The 17115-nt window shown below is 36.5% G+C and overlaps 1 protein-coding gene across 1 annotated transcript in view; it reads left to right on the top strand.

The window, feature by feature from the left end:
• The window catches only part of ABCA12 (ATP binding cassette subfamily A member 12), a 172062-nt gene that overhangs the window by 57279 nt on the left and 97668 nt on the right, over window positions 1-17115 (top strand). Inside the window, exons 4-8 of the mRNA XM_058664252.1 lie at window positions 5074-5165; window positions 6993-7090; window positions 9835-10020; window positions 11129-11307; window positions 13954-14066. Coding sequence (XP_058520235.1) covers window positions 5074-5165; window positions 6993-7090; window positions 9835-10020; window positions 11129-11307; window positions 13954-14066 — 668 coding nt within the window. The remainder of the gene's footprint in view (window positions 1-5073; window positions 5166-6992; window positions 7091-9834; window positions 10021-11128; window positions 11308-13953; window positions 14067-17115) is intronic.

Below are 17115 nucleotides of genomic sequence, written 5' to 3'. Positions count from 1 at the left end.
TGTTATCAGATGCTTAGTAGTGTTCTTGGCTTTTGCCTCTCAAAGACTTTCGTGAAACTGGGTAGATGATAATGAAGAGAAGACCAAACTCATTTTTAAAATGTGTTACCTTATCCATAAACTGTTCCAACTGAAGTTCTTTATTGTCAAGTATTCAGTAGTTGTCATGTACTAAACACCCTGTCTTCTGCCAGCACAGCACACTGCAGACTTTTCTCAAGAAACCTAGTCTTAGAAGGAAGAAATTGAACATTACTGTATATGGAAAATTGCTCTCATGTATAGATGAAGTGATTATAGAAACCCCTACAATGAAAAAGGGGTTAAAAACCCTGAGTGTGAGCCTCTGCTTTATCCCTTCTTATCAGCCAATACTGGCAGGTTCCAGATTTTAAAATATTTGGTTGCATCCATTTGGTGTTCTAGGATTCTAAATGACTAATAGATTATGTCTGGAGCATAAACGCACAAGTCTGGGTCTTCACTAACTCTAAGAAGAGTTGCTATAAGAAGAGTTAGTGAAGATAGCGAAGATTGTGTCTTAGCACCAGGTTCTTTTATGTGTACTTTGGCAAAGTATTAATATTAGCGAGTGTCTATGATAATAGACCTTAGACTAATATTGTGTGCATGTTGTAACACATACACACACACACAATCTATAGGGTAGATTCCATTATTTTAAATCTAGACAACAGCTGATATTTTAGGAAGAGATGCTTAACTCCAAAACTCTTTTTGCCACAGTCCCGCAATATTGTGTGTCTTTTTATTTAATTGGTATCAGATCTTGCTGTCTACTACTGTGTTGGATTTTGGGACTATAAAGACAGAGCACTGCAGATGAGCCCAAGGGATATAGTCTCTGTGATTTGTTTTGTCTTAATCAATGTCAGCTGTGTGTGTAAGAGACTCAGTGGTCTAGTCTGCTGTAGTACGTAGGGATGATGTGGCTGTGAGATGAATAAGGATTTTCTCAGGTGTGAATCTTTGGTCAAAAGAGAGTTTAGTGTCGGTCTTTCCTGGAGAATGTGATAGCCAGTTCCTTATTCTTGGTGCTGATGGAGATGAGGGTTGCTCCCTTCTCGTCATACTGGCAAAGCTGAGTGATGTTTGGGCTTGTGGCACTATTTTCTTTGGCTCTAGAATTGTGTGATGCAACTAGAATTTTCTTCAGGTCCTGTTAGGAAGGTCCAGCTGGTGCTGCAGCTTATATAGCAATAGCTCCTAAGACTAGAACACTGTGAAGCTGACTACCAGGAAAACAGGCTATTTTACTGAGTCCAGAGAGTTGAAATATGGGTAGGTTCTTGTTTATGTCCACCAAGTACATTCTAGTGGCAATGAGAAAATGAGAATGGATTGTTGCAGTCTTGGTGTTGCAGGGTATGGTGGGGTCATTATCCAGATCTTCCAGAGTGGAAATGGATTTTTTTATGGGCTGTGTCTAGTGTTAGCCCCCAGAAACTCAGGTGAATTGCACTTGTTCAGGGAGCATATAGTGATCATAGCTCGCTAATGTTCCAAAATGAATTGCAAGATGCAGGAGATCTGTGCCTTGCCCTACACATTGCCCTGTGATGCTTGTAGAATAGAGGTACCTTGCTCCATCTTCCACTTTCCTTCTGCTGCCAACTATGATGCTTTGCAGGAGTAGAGGAGGGGAAGGAAGAAAGTGAGATTCTCTGCTCCAAGCCTGGCAGTTGCTCAGACCCCAGTCGCCTGTCCAAGCTGAAGGAAAGGTCAGTGAATGACTGTGGAATTTCCTCTCAGCTAAATTGGTTAGTGGCAGGGCAGGCAGCAATTTCTTCCTACTTGACATGGCAACACTGAAGGTCCCAGCTTCAGCTGCCTGTACCGCATGGCTGATTCTGGAAGTGTCTGCGTCTTCTCCTTCCTTGTCCTACAGAAACTTGCTGTTGTTTAACTTCTTTGCTGAAAATTTACAGTAATCAGACCCCCTGAAAGCTCAGTTCTTTATTCTTTACCTACCTATCCCAGAGTAGCCTAAGTTAGTAGCTATACCCTACCAGCCATCTTGATAAATGAGACAAATGAGACATGATACTTGCTTCCAAAGATGTAGCAGAGTAGATTAAGGAAATCTGGAAATTATACATAGGGGTATGAAATGAGTCTTCAAAAAATTTCATAGAAAACCATAGTTTGGAAAAACTGTGCATGGGTTTCAATGTTTGCACTAAAATAAATATCTTTTAACTCATTTTTTCCATGAATCTCTTGATGTGTGCACAAAATGACTGCATTCCCCATACTTGTAAGAAGCTTGTCTGTATGTGTAATTATGCTTATTGGAATGTTCAGACTGGCTACCTTCCTAACCTCATTTAATGCTCTGGTGGGAAATGAGCTATATTTTAACATTGAGCCCTAACGCATCTGTTTAGCATATCTGAATGCTTGCTGATTTGCATTTAGTTTGGATTCTCATTTGAAGAGCTTAAAGAAAAACTCTCAGGCACAATGGAAGAGGACACATGCCATCAGACTACATCTTGTAAATGCAAAATAAAACTAGACATGGTTCAAGAACAAGAATGGCAAAGCGTATGTGATGTCCCAGACTGTCACCGTCACAAAAATGTACAAGAGGGCCACTGTTAAGGATCCAGGCAGCTACATAACCACAGTCATTTCCTAGTTAGCAAAGGGTGCTGTGAGAAAGGGAAGTGCCAGGACTCCTGGCCTAGGAACACTGGGGAGCAAACTCAGACTTGTTGGGCCAGCTACATGCTGGAACGGAAGTGAGCTTGTCATTCCTCAGTGTTTATAGGATGTTCATAGGTGTAGGTTGTGAGCTGTTGTCTGCACATGGATGGAGTGTCTTGGTGTGCTAGGGGCTGCTCCGGTTTCTCCAGGATCACTTTTCTGCACTCCCTGTGGACTCCCCTACCTTCTTCTTTCCCCATCCACATTTATCAACCAATCTGTTGCTCTCTCGCTGCTCATTTTGATCTTTGTCATTCTGCTTTTGGTTTTGATTGCTGTTCTTACACTTAAAATTTTTATGAAGGCAGTTTTTCTCTTGATTTTCAAAATGTATTGATATTCAAGAGTCTTGGTTACAGTATTTCAAACTGAACCCTAAAAAATAGTCAGAAAAATAAAAATAAAAAACTTCTTCACATGCTCTAACTTTTTAAGGGGAGTAAAGAAAGGGTTCAGGTCAGTTCTCCCATCCACATAGTCAGCATAAGCAATGTAAAAAGATTTGGAGGAATACAGTGATGGTCATGAATAATTCAAATAAACATTAAGGATGCAGAATTTTTGGAGCAACCAGTATATTTTAAGGAGACTATTGGAAAAACACTAGGAAATGAAAACAAATATCACCTTTTCTTATTTTTTATAAAAATAACCACATAAAAAATAAAGCAAACAGATTTTTTTCCCCAATTACATATCATAAAGCACTCTGGAACCAGGATTCAGATCTTGCTTCTAAAATAGAAGTCAAATTGAACTACAGTGGTAAGCAAAATTTTTCCATTATATATACTTTTCATAATTCTAACTTCGAAGTTTTGTTCATGTATTTATTCATTTGAAAGAGTGACAGAGAACAAGATCTAGAGCTGGAAGAAGGGAGAGAGGAGCAGAGGACCAGAAGGTGAGAGGCCTGAAGGAGAGAGAGAGGGAAGAACAGAGAGAGAATCTTCAAACTTGAAATGCCTAAAACAGGCAGGAGCAAGTCAGGCTGAAGTCAAGAGTCAGAAATCTCTTTGAGTCTTCAACAAGAGTGACAGGGACCCATGTTCTTAATTCAGCACCTGCTGCTTTCCATGTACGTAAGAAGAAAGCTGGATGGACATGGGAGCAAGACTAAATCCTAGGCACTTTGGTATAGAACATAGGCCCTTCTAGCAGCAGATTAACATGTTGAGCCAAAATGCCCACCCGTTCATTATCTTTTTATGTCTCTATGTGTCTTTCAGGCTTCTTATGAATAATTATACAAAGTTTACGTATCTTTTTTAATCCTGAAAATCATTCACACTCCTATATTTGGGTTCATGTCATTTGGAAAACATATGCATTTATTTTGTGCACTTACATTTACGTGCATCCAGTTTGGATTGTAACCAGCTAAACTAGAAAGGAATTTTTATTTAAAATTTTCTTTAAACCTTTACCGCTTATTTGCAAGACAGAGAAAGAGAAAGGTCTCTTCTCCACTGACTCACTCCGGAAGTGCCCCGACAGCTGAGGTTGGGAAGGAAGACGCAGATGCTGTGCCCTGAACCTAGGCTCTCTAGAACAAGATGCAAATGTCACAAGGCGTGTTTTAGTCAGCTCAGCTGCTAAGCCGCTGGCCTGCCTCTAGATGGTGAGGCTTTTAGCAATGGGTTACTGAGTTGTGAAAAGGTTCACTAACAATTAGTTTCCAATGCTACTGATGTTACCTTGTGTAGGAATTCCCGGCACTACAGAAATGGCATCACTTCATTGATAGGTTTAATAAACTTGGAAAACTGTTTTAATCTCATTCCTTTTGTACCAGGTGTCACCAGAGATGACAGCAACTACAGTTACTGGCAAATACTAGATTTTTGTTAGATACATGTCGTTTTTCTTCTTCCTTGAATCTATCTTATGAATATTCAACTTTAAAAGTGCTCCAAATTTCATGTATAATTTAACATAAAGTTATTTATCTTTCAATGTTTACACAAAATAACACCTTCATTTCAGTCCCCAAAGTACCCTTGAATGCTCATCTACTTTGAATTCAACATTTTAAAAGAAATATACACTAATGATATATTCACTATTTAGCCCCAATATCTTTTTAAAAATATTATTATAAGATTAATATCAAGTAAATATTTTAAGCCTCATCCCAGCAGTTTTCTCTGAAAAACATTTGCTTTACAGGAGACTTTATATATTCACTAGTATATGGTTAGGTGAGTTCTTCAATGAGTATTTTAGAAGGTTGATGAGAAATCTGAAAGTCCTCCATCAGCCCTGGAATCTGCCACACAACACATTGCTTTAACTCACTGAAATGAATGTGGATGAAGATATAGAGTTCTTTTCCTTTTCTAGGGAAATTTTGAGAAAGTCATCCAACTTGGAGAAGGATAGTGATTTATCACTCCAGAGTACCCCAGTTCCAGAGAGAAGGCACGCATCACTGGGTAAGTTATTCTTTTCTGTAGAGATTAGAATAGGTCCTTCAGAACAGTGGTACAAGTCTAATCTTTAAAGGGTTTATACACCAAACTTTTCAAACAAAGATAGAATGCTTAAGCTATTCCTAAGAGATCTAAATGTTGCTCATGGGTGCCTGAGTGTGGTAGTCCAATTATACAAAGTTCTTGAGAATAATTGGAAATTAAATTCTTGCTAAATTGCCCTATAGGAGTAAAAGCTGCTTCCCAAAACAGCCTCTGGAAAATTGAATTGTCTACAGTTAGGTGACACTGGGATGGGAAAGATCGAAATCTGTCTAAAGTTTCCATTTGAGGGAGGAATGGAAGTGCTGTGTCTCTTGTCCAGGGCTGTGTAAGAATGGCTTCCAGGCCTGGGCTCATTTGGGTCTATGTTTCGCTCTCTCCTGCATGTTCAAAGTCAGTTGCCAGCGTGACTATGCATTGGCTTCAAATCCAGGCCAGTATCCTCCAAATTTCCTTGTGCATAAAAATCTTCCTGAATTGCTTCATGGAAACATTAGTTCCTGATGGTTCCATCCAAATGATTCTCATGCATAAACTTATGATAAATGCTGATGAGGAGCCACCGATTGAGAATACAGGATTTATAAAACAACAGGACTATTTCGGACTCATCTGACAAATTCTTATTGAATGCTTGAGTTTATGCAGGCTTTGTCTTACAGACCAAGAATATATTAGTGAGCAAAACAAAGTTTCCCATATGATAGGATATGACTCAGATTCAGAAAAAGATATCTTTAAATAGCACTGGATATTTAATGCTCAGTAATTAAATAGTATTGTACTACAAGTTGAAGATTTTGAAGAGATAATATTCTGAGTGAATGACCTGTGGATGTTTGATTGAGTAAGTGAAAGCATTGTAGAGGTAACGTCACTGTGCTGTGGTCCAGTAAACTTTGCTTTTCTCATTAGCCACAGATTATGTTTCTTGCCATGACTGGTCACCTCCTAAATGTATTGCCTTGGTCCAGAAGAGTAAGTTATAAATTCTTTAGCTTAAAGGCAAGAAAGTAAAGTTCAAACACTATTGAGAATGGATTGGTTGTGCTTTTGAATATTAATGTCATTTGCTGTAAATGTAACAAAATGTTTCTATCCAACATTTATAAAAGTCTTAGTAAACACCCATGCTATAGACATGAATATATACTTCTGACTTATGCTTCAAATTCAGAAAATTCTGTCACATGATAAGCCATACTAGACGAGGCCACTTTGGGAATTACTTAATTAGAGTATACTGTATTCCAGGCTTAATTGCTTCATCCCATTTATTTGATCTGAAATATCATTCAGAAGCCACTTTGGGGAGGAGAGAATTTATGATCCTAAGCAGATTTCAGAGTCCCTGTTGGGTAATTAAAAAGAAAGGCCATTATCACCAGATGTGCACGGGCAGATCCTTTAGCAGATGTTGGGTGTGATGGATCTGTGGAACCAGTGGAAGCACCTCAGATCCTCTAGGCTTGCAAAAAAAAAAATGATTTCTTTTATTGAGCAATAATATTGGTGATGAAGTTTAATGACACAAACTGGAATGAAACCAAATGACATCTAAATGATTAGGAAAAAAAGTGCAGACCAAAACGATCACAATTTTATGAAAATGAATAACCATGGAATTTTCCCTTTTGTTAGTATAAACTTTTCATGGATAAGGCATATTGTGGCACACTCTTACTGTAGGATACATACGGCCAAAAGTGATATATATGAATTATTATGTGATTTTGCCAGTGTTTACATATGCACATAGCACACTAATTATTATTATTTTTTTTATAGCCACAGCATTTCACAGTCCAAGTTCTAATTTGGAAAGCTTTGAGACAAATACCTTGAATGGCAGTCAAGTGCTCTCATGGATCCTTGGCTTAGAAAAGGTAACTTTATTCAGTTTGTAATGGACAAATAGTAGAAAATGGTTGGACAAAAATGGCTTGTAGGGTAACAGAAGTGTGTCCCTGTTGGAAAAGATTTGGGACACTTTTCCCATTTAGATTAGTCTCTCAAACAGATTCTTTTGTTAGGTCCTCTTCAATAAACAGTTTAATTTTTAAAGCATTCTGAATTGCTTAAAATCCTGGGTATTTATTTACTTTCTTGTAAAGTCTCTTAATTGAACTGAAGGTTTTCATTTAGTAAGAAATAGTGTGGCATTGTATGTAGTCTTGTAATTTTCGAAAGGAGAAGAGAATTAAAGATCAAATGAAGCTATCGCATGCTTTGAACTTGCTGTCTCAGGCATGCTAATAACTCTTTTGGTAAAAATAGACCTTAGGAGATGTCTCCCCTAGGTAGGAAAATCTTATTCTTGAGTCTATTTTAAAGAGCTTACTTGTGGATTTCTCTTTATTTCCTAGTGATTATCTATTTTAATATTTCCCAGGTGGCAAGATAACAAGCACAATTTCTATCCGAGGTGTGAACAGGCAGCCTGTGAGCTCTGTGCTGTGTGTGTGTGTGTGTGTGTGTGTGTGTGTGTGTGTGATCTGTGTGCCTTTCTGTGTGTGCACAGGTTTTCCAAGAAACTGAATTTTTGTGTCTTTAGGCAAAACAGATGTTTCCCAGTTAAATATAATCCCTACCTCTCCTTATTGTCTTTCATATATACATTATGCTTTTAAGGTTTTTTAAAAATTTTTTTTGTCAAGATAAAGAGAACAGACTTAACATGTATTTAAGTTTTTAGGTTGGCCCTTATCGGCACTTGAGTCTTATTTTATAAGTTCTTCAGAAATGAAGAGATTGTTTTCAACATTTTGCATTAGAGAAATTATTGTGTCTCTCTCATACTCAGACACATACATGCATGGGCACACACAGCATTTTCAATATGCATTTATGTCTTTCATACAAGCCATAACACATGTCTCTGACCTATTTTTAATTATAAAATCTATAACAACTGCTACTTAAGATTTGTTGGGTTATGCTTGAATTAATGTTCTGTACAATTGAGGCATCTCAGTAAAATGTTATTTGAACAAGCCATACAGCAACACAGTAATGACGCCAGGGAAGGGTACAATATTCACCAACGCAACTCTGTAGTGCTGACAGGAATATTCCATAAAATTTTTCCATGCAGTACAGTATGCACACTGAAGGTGTTATATATACAGCAGTTGAGGTCTGTCAAGTCCTGTCCAGCATTTGAAATCTGCCAATATGACTAGTTAATTCCGTTTTATTCTTTTCTCTTAGTTTCTGTTTTGGAAACATTTTATTAAAATATAGTATGCTTAGCAAGAAAGACACTGAAATGTACAGGTCAACAGGTTTTTTGGGGGAGGTTATGGGGAACAACTGATCACCCTCAAAACGAAACCCAAACAAAGCAGTAAGTCCTGCCCCAATCAAGTAGATGCATAAACTAAAAGAATTCATCGTATCCTAGTCCACGTCTTTCACCTTATTCCCAGAAGACAGTCATGCACTGCATTAGTAAGTTCTTTAGTATTTAGAACAGCAATATATAATTACCAAAGATATCACTTGATTGTGTTGAAATTTACCAGTTCTCTTTCTCATGTGGAATGACATTTCAGAACTTTGTGAAGCAGCACAGAACTGTATCTTCAGAGGAGATAAGCCAAAAAAACTTTCTATGTATAGATGGATATTTTTAGAGTAGTTGGAGCACAGAAAGGATGTAAAAATTAGGATGACATATTGATACCTGTGTCAGCAATCTCTGATTTCTCTTTCGTTCTCTTTACTGTTTTCTGCAACCCTTGCAGGAATGACTAGAGAAATCATTTTGGGGTGAGTTTATATGTTATGTTAGGAAAAAGATCAGGATGAATGGCTGGAAGGCCTAACACTTACAGTACATCTCAGATAAGTGGATGCTGTCTTGTTCCATTATATTCAGGAGTGGCTGAAAGCCAGAGTACAGATTGTGGCATATAAACTTAAAGGGGTGAATAAGTTGGCCCTCACCTTACAGTGTTGTAGGATTACTAGGAGTGATGCCTTGAATATTACAATCAAATATAATCCATAAATACCTAAACAATTGAATGATATAAACATTATCAATATTAGAGGTGAAAGTAGTATGGTATCTGTGACAAGTCTACATGAAAACAGAGGAGGAAGATTAATATGCCACTATTTAAATGATTTCCATTGATTACTTTTATTAATTATATTTAATTACATGTATTTTATTAGTATTTTACCATTTTCTCTGCTTAAAACTAAAACTGAATTATTTTGAAAATGAAACATAATGCATGTTTGTCCCATTCTGTAAATTAGTTCTGCTAGGCCTGTGAATAGTCCTGGAAGCTTTTTTCCTAAGATTTCTTAAGAACATAGCCAACTTCCCATGAGTGTTTACAAAGAATCAGGACTCCTGAATTTCTGCCACCCAGTTCTTAGGGAAAGTGAAAAAGATTTTTTGTCCAAAAGACTCTGATATGTTTAGGTTTTCTTTTATCACATTTAAATTTGCTGTCCTTAATGTGTTCTGAAAAATCCATTGTTCTCTTTAGTATAGATGCTATAATGTGATAACTTAAAATGACTATTGCTTAGGTCAATTTCTTTGAAGACCAAAAGTATTTTAACATCTATATTTACTAATATCATTATCCAACTCTTCTCACATTTGTTTTAGCTGTTACAGCAAAATTCAACTTCGGAAGATATACGGAGAGAACTGTGTGAGAGCTATCCAAGATACAATGAGGAGATTTCCTTTTCTTGGATCACAGTGGGAAAAAATGTTTTTAACAAATTTTGCTTTTCCAACATGACACTTCTAGATTCTTCTCTTCAAGAACTAAATAAACAGTTCTCTCAGGTGAGTGTAGAACTTTTATCAAGATCAAGATCCTGTGCACTCTAGAAGGAGGTGCGCTGTTTCATTGCTGGATCAGTAACAACTGAATATTTGATCTCCTTTTGCATATTTCTCACATAGACATTTGTATATGATGCTTAATATTAAGTAATGTCTACTTGTTTAAGTCTGTAAGGTTAGAAGCAAAATATTGCAAAATTATGGTTAATGTAGGGACATGTTCACAGATGAAATTTAACTTTGCTCTATAATGAATGAAGAATGATTGCTTCCCCTGAGATCTTTAAGTGAGATTACTCAGGATGTAATGCAGGTTTAAAAATGACACTACAAGTGTCACGTAAGTATTGCAAGTTAGACTAATGGATAATTTCTTTTTTATTTCTCTGACTTTAAAAATTAACTTGAAAGCTGAATTTTAATGCAACAAAATACTCTCTCCAAAAATACACAATAGATTGGAGCCAAGAATATTGGAGTGTTAGTGGTGATTTTATAGGCTAGTCTTAAATGACAATGGTGAAATCTTGCCACTAGTTATCTGAATTTAATGAATTTAATGAATAAAAATTCATTAATATGTTCAAGGGGTTTGCAAAGAGCACATAGGAAGTGTAATTAAAGCAACTATGCATGGATTTCCAAATTTTTGTATCAAAATAAACTTGCCCTTTAACTCCATTTTCTAAAGGTTTGCAGTTTATATTTACCATGATTAAACATATCAATCCTTTATTTCATTGTCTGCATCAACCCGATTTTAGATGTGTGTATGTTTGTACTGTTCCCTAATCAAATAAAATAAGGTATAGAAATAGATATAGGAAGGATATATTTGCAACTACTAAGGAAGAAGAAAAACTTGACCTTCACAAAATTAATTCTAGGTAAAATACTTCATGTAAATACAGCTTTGTTAGCCAAACTATAAATATGCCAATTTCTGGAGCTGTAGGAGAATATATATTAGAACATGGTTGCAGTTTTTCCAAGTATAACAAACTGAGGAAAGAAAATGTGCAAGAACTATGTGATGCTTTCAGACCATAAAGCCATGTGGTTACAAATGCTAAACCTCACTTTGCCTCTTGTGGTTTCCTTTTGTAAGTTATCAAGTGACCCCAACAATCAGAAGCTGGTGTTCCAGGACCTGGTCCGAGTGCTTTCGTACTTCTCACAAGTGCAGGAGCAGACAGAGTTGTGGCAGTTCCTCTTGAGTGTTCCAAGTGCGTTTCAGAATGAAACATCACTAAGCAACCTGTTTGACATTCTTCGAAAGGCCAATGGGTAAGACAATGTAAGAATTCAATGGAATATTATTGTCATCAGGATGTCTTTACAACTCAGTGGATTTTGGTTGGCACCATCCAATATTAAACCATCCTGCTATGTAAAATTTTTCACACAGTTGTCTCAAGAGGGTTGGCCTCTCTCATGTGCAGCCAACTTACAAATGATCTTTCTGAGCTTGAATATTGGATTGGCTTGTGTTTGGTACATGTGTCACACGGACTTAATACTTTTGCCAAAGCAATGCCTTTAAGGGCTCTACATTCCCCATTTCAAGCTATTACATTTTCATCTTACTGCATTACATCCAGGGTCAAAAGTCCATTAGAGAAGTAAAGCAGGGTGCTACTGAAATTATCATGTATAAACTAAATTATCATGTATAATTATCATGTATAAACTAAATTATCATGTATAAACACATACCAAAACTACATGTAGCTGTTTTGTTCATGAAAATGCGGAGAAACAGAAGAAAGACAGAAAACAAGCGATGATTTCTGAGGGTTTTTATTGAGGCCAGATATTCTTCTCCTTGTTCTCCCTCTCCCAAATAATTAGTCTCATGGGATGTTCTTTTAGTAAGGCCTACAAATTCACCCTGTAGAAATTTCATTTCTCCTAGCAACTTGTTTTTTGAGCATAAGCTATAGACAGACCAGTTATCAAAATCAAATGATGTCATGTTAAGGTTACAATGGAAATGAACAGAAATGAGCTATATCTCAAAAGACAAAAAGGGTAGATGAAAGAATATGTAAGATTTGATAGAGATACAAGTAATGAAAACTCTTTATGGAAAAGCATTATCTTAGAAGGGATAATTTTCATTTTTAGATGATAAAGAATGGAAAAAAAAATGAAGTAAAGTAAATATATCTTTACTCAAAGCATTTTAAAAAGTATGAGGACCAGCTCTCATTATTTTTTGTTTTGTTGGAAAAAGATAAAGTCTACTGCATTTTATTCACAATATTAGCAACAATAATGTCTACAGTGTTGATGAGGTGGCTCAAGGGTTCACTCTTTGAAGATGTGACACTGAGACAACAGATAGGGAAGGTAGGTACAGGATCACTTTGGGAAAAGCCTGACCAAGGTCTATTACATGAGAGGACTTAGCTGGTCTATGTGACTTATCAGGGTCCAGAAACACCCTAAACTTCCGATAACCAGGAGATTTGGAGGCCAATTGTAACTGTGCCCATGTTATCAACTGTTGTGTCTGCAGAGTAGGAAAGGATTACCCTGACTCCTATGGCCAAACATTTACAAGCACAGCTGAGGCAGAGCATCCATAAGACCTGGGCTCTGAGCAGAAGTGCTCTGCTTGCCTCCTCCTGGCCCCGTTGCTGGAGCAGAGAATCTGTGCCTGAGGTAACAAACAGGTGCACAGAACACACATGCTACTTACTCCTACCTGGACAAACATGAGCAAATTAATACACTTTTTAACATTAGCTGAAATCACTAGGAAAATATACTTGACATATATGTGTAAAAGCTTCTACAAACCTAAATACACATCTCTATGTATATGTGCATCTTATAGTAAAATAGAGACTACCTACAGGGCTTTCAAAATTGAGCTCTCTAAACGATCTTAATCTAAATCTTAAAAAGCCGACAGCTAAAAGAATACCATGGAAGTATACACATGTCCCTTATTCCTGAAGTTTGCTTCCTGTTTACTAGGATACTTGATAAAGAAAGACTACTAGGTAATTCATACTACGTAGAACTTCACAATAGCAAAATTATTAACAAAATCCTTTTGCTCTAGTTACTACTCAAGTTAATTAAAACATTGACTCAGCCTTGATTGTTGGTATAAATCACAGTATTTGTGAAATTCAGACATGCTTGTGTAATAGCAATATTTCTTTTAAAATGTGCTAATGACTACAGGGGATAAAATCATTTCTTAAGTAATTAATTGCTATGGCAAAATATAAAATGAACTTCAGCATGAGAGAATTTGCTGATGATCCATGTTCACTGGAGACTGCACTAAATGATTGGTAACATAAAAGTCATAGGAAGACAATACCAATTAGTATGGGTATTAACATCTAGCTACTCCTGGAGTAGAGCCCATAGGCCACTTAGACAATAGATAGATGTCCTTAATTAGGGCACAAGCTCCATTTTTTTCCTGAAACATTACCATTTGTTTAGCAAAAGACAGAGACTTATCAAATGCTGAAATATGAGCCATGTCTGAAGCTAAATCTTTTATCTGTGTATGTTTTTAATGAAAATAATTTATAAAATATAATTCCTTATTTGAAAAGTGATATCCTTTTATTGGAAATTTCATTTCCTAAGCACTGTAAGTCTTAACACTCCCCCTTAACTCACCCCCCAAAAAGAGAAAGTGATGTGAGGTTTGCTCCCTTATTTCAGTGTGTTTCAGGCTTCAGAATCCTGGAAACAAAGTTCTCTGTTCTGGTTCAAGAACATTTTTGGAGATTTTGTGCATGAACAGACAAACAAGTAATTAAATTACACAGGCAGCATCTTGCTTTGTATGCTATAAGAATAATTTTTCTATACTATAGCTATTTTCCCCTTGAATAACCTTTTGTTTCTGTCTGCAAATCTCCACATACAATCTGGTGTAATTGTTTTTCTCCTTGTTAGGGTGCTGCTGGCTGTGCAGAAGGCTTACCCACGTGTTGAAACTAACGAAGGCTTCAGAACCATCCAGAAGTCTGTTAAACATCTGCTGTACACTCTGGACTCCCCTGTCCCAGGTATTCTATCTCCATCTCACTGTGTTAAATTTAGAGTCACGAAGCCCATAAGGAATACAGAGAAGAGTGCCACTGAAGTTATCATGTGTAGCCGAAGTGATTCTTCGGTGGGGACATATGCTTCGGGTCCACATGAATCTCTTGTTAATCAAGTTGTGCAGAAAGAGAGAAATGGCGAAAGGAGACCGACGTTCTAGTGTTTTCATTTGGTAAAAATGATCTTTCAGTTTTTGAAAATGTTTACACTTGGTATGGAAACCGAATATCAAGGAGTAAAATTCAACAAATTGATTTATTTATAGTACTATTTTTGAAACAAAAGCCTTAAAGGAATTCTAATGGTTTTGTCCTGATTTCTAAACTTTTTGTCTTCTGATTAAAAAAAAAAAACAGACCTCTCAGCCATCCATCTGAAGAATGCCTGCTGGCCCTAGGAACATGGATAGATCACTATAAATCCACTGTTACCCCGAGTGAGATAGGTAGAGCTTGCCAGTGGACAGTGTCACTTTCGAGGCTGCTACTTGATTTGATCCTTACAGGTGGCATGCATGGTTTAAAGGATCATATTAGACCCACAAGACGTACACTTCTTAACCAAAGATTTTAAATAAAATTAATTTTGATGTTCAAATGTTGTGTCTGCCAATAGAGTCTAGCATTATTTATTACTCAAGTGGAAACATAATATGCACAGGTACCTGCATCTAGACAAAGTTTTCAGGATACAAAAAATAAATCCCAACTTCCTAAGAACATTTGATTAGTATTTAGCACCCCTGAATAAATTTAGAATTGTGTTGTGTCAATGGAGTTTGTCAGTGATTAAACACATGAAGTTTTGCTTCTGGATGACAAAATAAACATCCTATTTACACCGAGGATATCAGTTCAGAAACTCCTCATTCATTGGGTTGTCTTCAAACATCAGTTTTCATATGAACAGCAGGTATGTGGAAGCTTTAAAGAGTTCTTACTCGAGAGTCCAATAAACCATTTGATACAAATTTATAGCCTAGAACATTCTTATATCTGTGATTATGAAATTAATGACTAGCTTTAAAAATTGATAACTGTTAAATGTAATGGGCTTGATGAACATCAGAAAAGCAGGTTTACTCTTTTAAAAAAAGGACCTAGGATAAATATCAGACAGTGCTTTAACAAAGGCTAATTATTTCCCCTGTATTTTTTTAATGTTTGCATTTGAGGATTTGAAACATTCATATTTTTTCTTCCCATTCTTTTCCTTTTCATCTTTAGACACACTTTATAATTAGTATGAAACAATAACATTATATTTTTTTTACAAAGGACAAAAGATGATCAATGTCTTAGAAGCCAGGGCTGTAAGCAGTGCTGCAATCATGTTAACTAGGCAACAGAAACAAGTTTTCTGGTGGAGAATAGAAGTCAGTTTTCAATATTTAATAATGGTTGTGATTTACATCTGTGAATATACAAATGACTTTCAGAAATATTAAACATGATGCACAATGATTGAGATGACAAGGGAATACATGGAAGGAATGTATTTTTGCCTATAAAATATGTTGTATTCAATGTATTTTTTTTGCTTTTGATTTTGCAATTTTCGTGCATTTCAGATGTCACTAACACCCACCTGCTTGACTATAGAGTTTGTAGGTTTTTAAATATTCTAGATATTTCTTAGGAAACTCAAAGTTGCCATTGGTAAGTGAGCTACTGACACTCCTCCAGATGTTCTGCCCCCAGGTACATTCCCACTCATGCTTTGTCTTGAAGGTGCTTATCCATGTGGTTGAGTTGAACATACTTCCTGCACTGCTTTTAACAACAGTTAAGCTAGAGTGGGTGATATCTCATAGCAGAGTTGCTTGGGCATATGACAGGATTAAGATAACTGGAGGTCTCACACTACTTCTTAAATAAGAAAACAATAAGTAGTACTTAATGTGTCATGTTTTGGATTTTATTATCTTAAACATTTTTATTATCTTAATTTCCTTTTGACATTAAAAATACCTTCTTGGATACATTGCATGGATATGTTGCAGACAAAGAAACTGAGGCTTGCCAAGGCTGGGTACTTTGCCTCTTTCTCACATCCACCAAGTGGTCAAAGGAAAAGTAGAGCTGAATCCTCCTACCCCAAAGCTTGTCTGTCTTGCTCTTTTAGAGAACCTTCTCACATTGTTTCCTCTGGGTCACACATAGACCTGATTTCAAGGTGTCTCGCTGGGATGTGAAAGTATTCCATCTCAGAGCAGCTTCCCCTTTCAGCCACGGATGAAGTCAGCCTCCTGCTGCTCATACTCCTTTGCACAAGACAGATTTTTCCCCGAACCATCCCCTGTTTTTGCTACAATCTGATTTCTTGAAATATTTTTTTATTAATATGAAGAGCCACACTCCCATTTCTACAAGCCTCGCAACTCATTTTTCTTATTTCTAATCAAAACCCAGGTATCAAGACTCTCCAAGATAATTTCAGGTGCTTCCTTGGCAACTACAAAAATGTGAAGCTGGTAATCAGGGAGAGGTTACAGGGAAAAAGTTACCTCCTAATTTTCTGTCTTCAGGGATCCAGTTCTCAGCCCTTCCCCAGCAAGGCTCCCTGCTACAGAGCTCTTAAGCTCCAGTATTCTCATTTATAAACACTGACTTGTAGAATCAGGGATTGGTTTATTTGTATTTGCTCTTCTGCAAACTGCAAATTACATGAAATTATACTTTTTAAGAGTAAAGCCATCCTCAATGATGAAAACATTTATCTGTGTTACTAGATGACTGTGGGTGCCATTTTTAAAGATGCTTCATCCTACATATAAAAGAGAAATGAAATCTCATTTCTTTAAAGGTCTGAAACATTTTCATTTTCATTAACACCTGCTTATAACATGCATTTCTCTCAAAATGTTTTATTGTCCTTAGTGCCTCAAGGGAAAAGTCAGGTCAAGTCTATTGTTGATAACATACAGTTAATCTTCTATTAGTTACTCACTTTTTTTTTTTTTAAAGATTTATTTTATTTTTATTACAAAGTCAGATATACTGAGAGGAGGAG

The sequence above is a fragment of the Ochotona princeps genome, chromosome 5, assembly GCF_030435755.1.
Source record: "Ochotona princeps isolate mOchPri1 chromosome 5, mOchPri1.hap1, whole genome shotgun sequence".
Classification (NCBI taxonomy): Eukaryota; Metazoa; Chordata; class Mammalia; order Lagomorpha; family Ochotonidae; genus Ochotona; species Ochotona princeps.
Note: the sequence above shows the minus strand (reverse complement) of the source record. Positions and strands in the feature narration are given on the sequence as shown.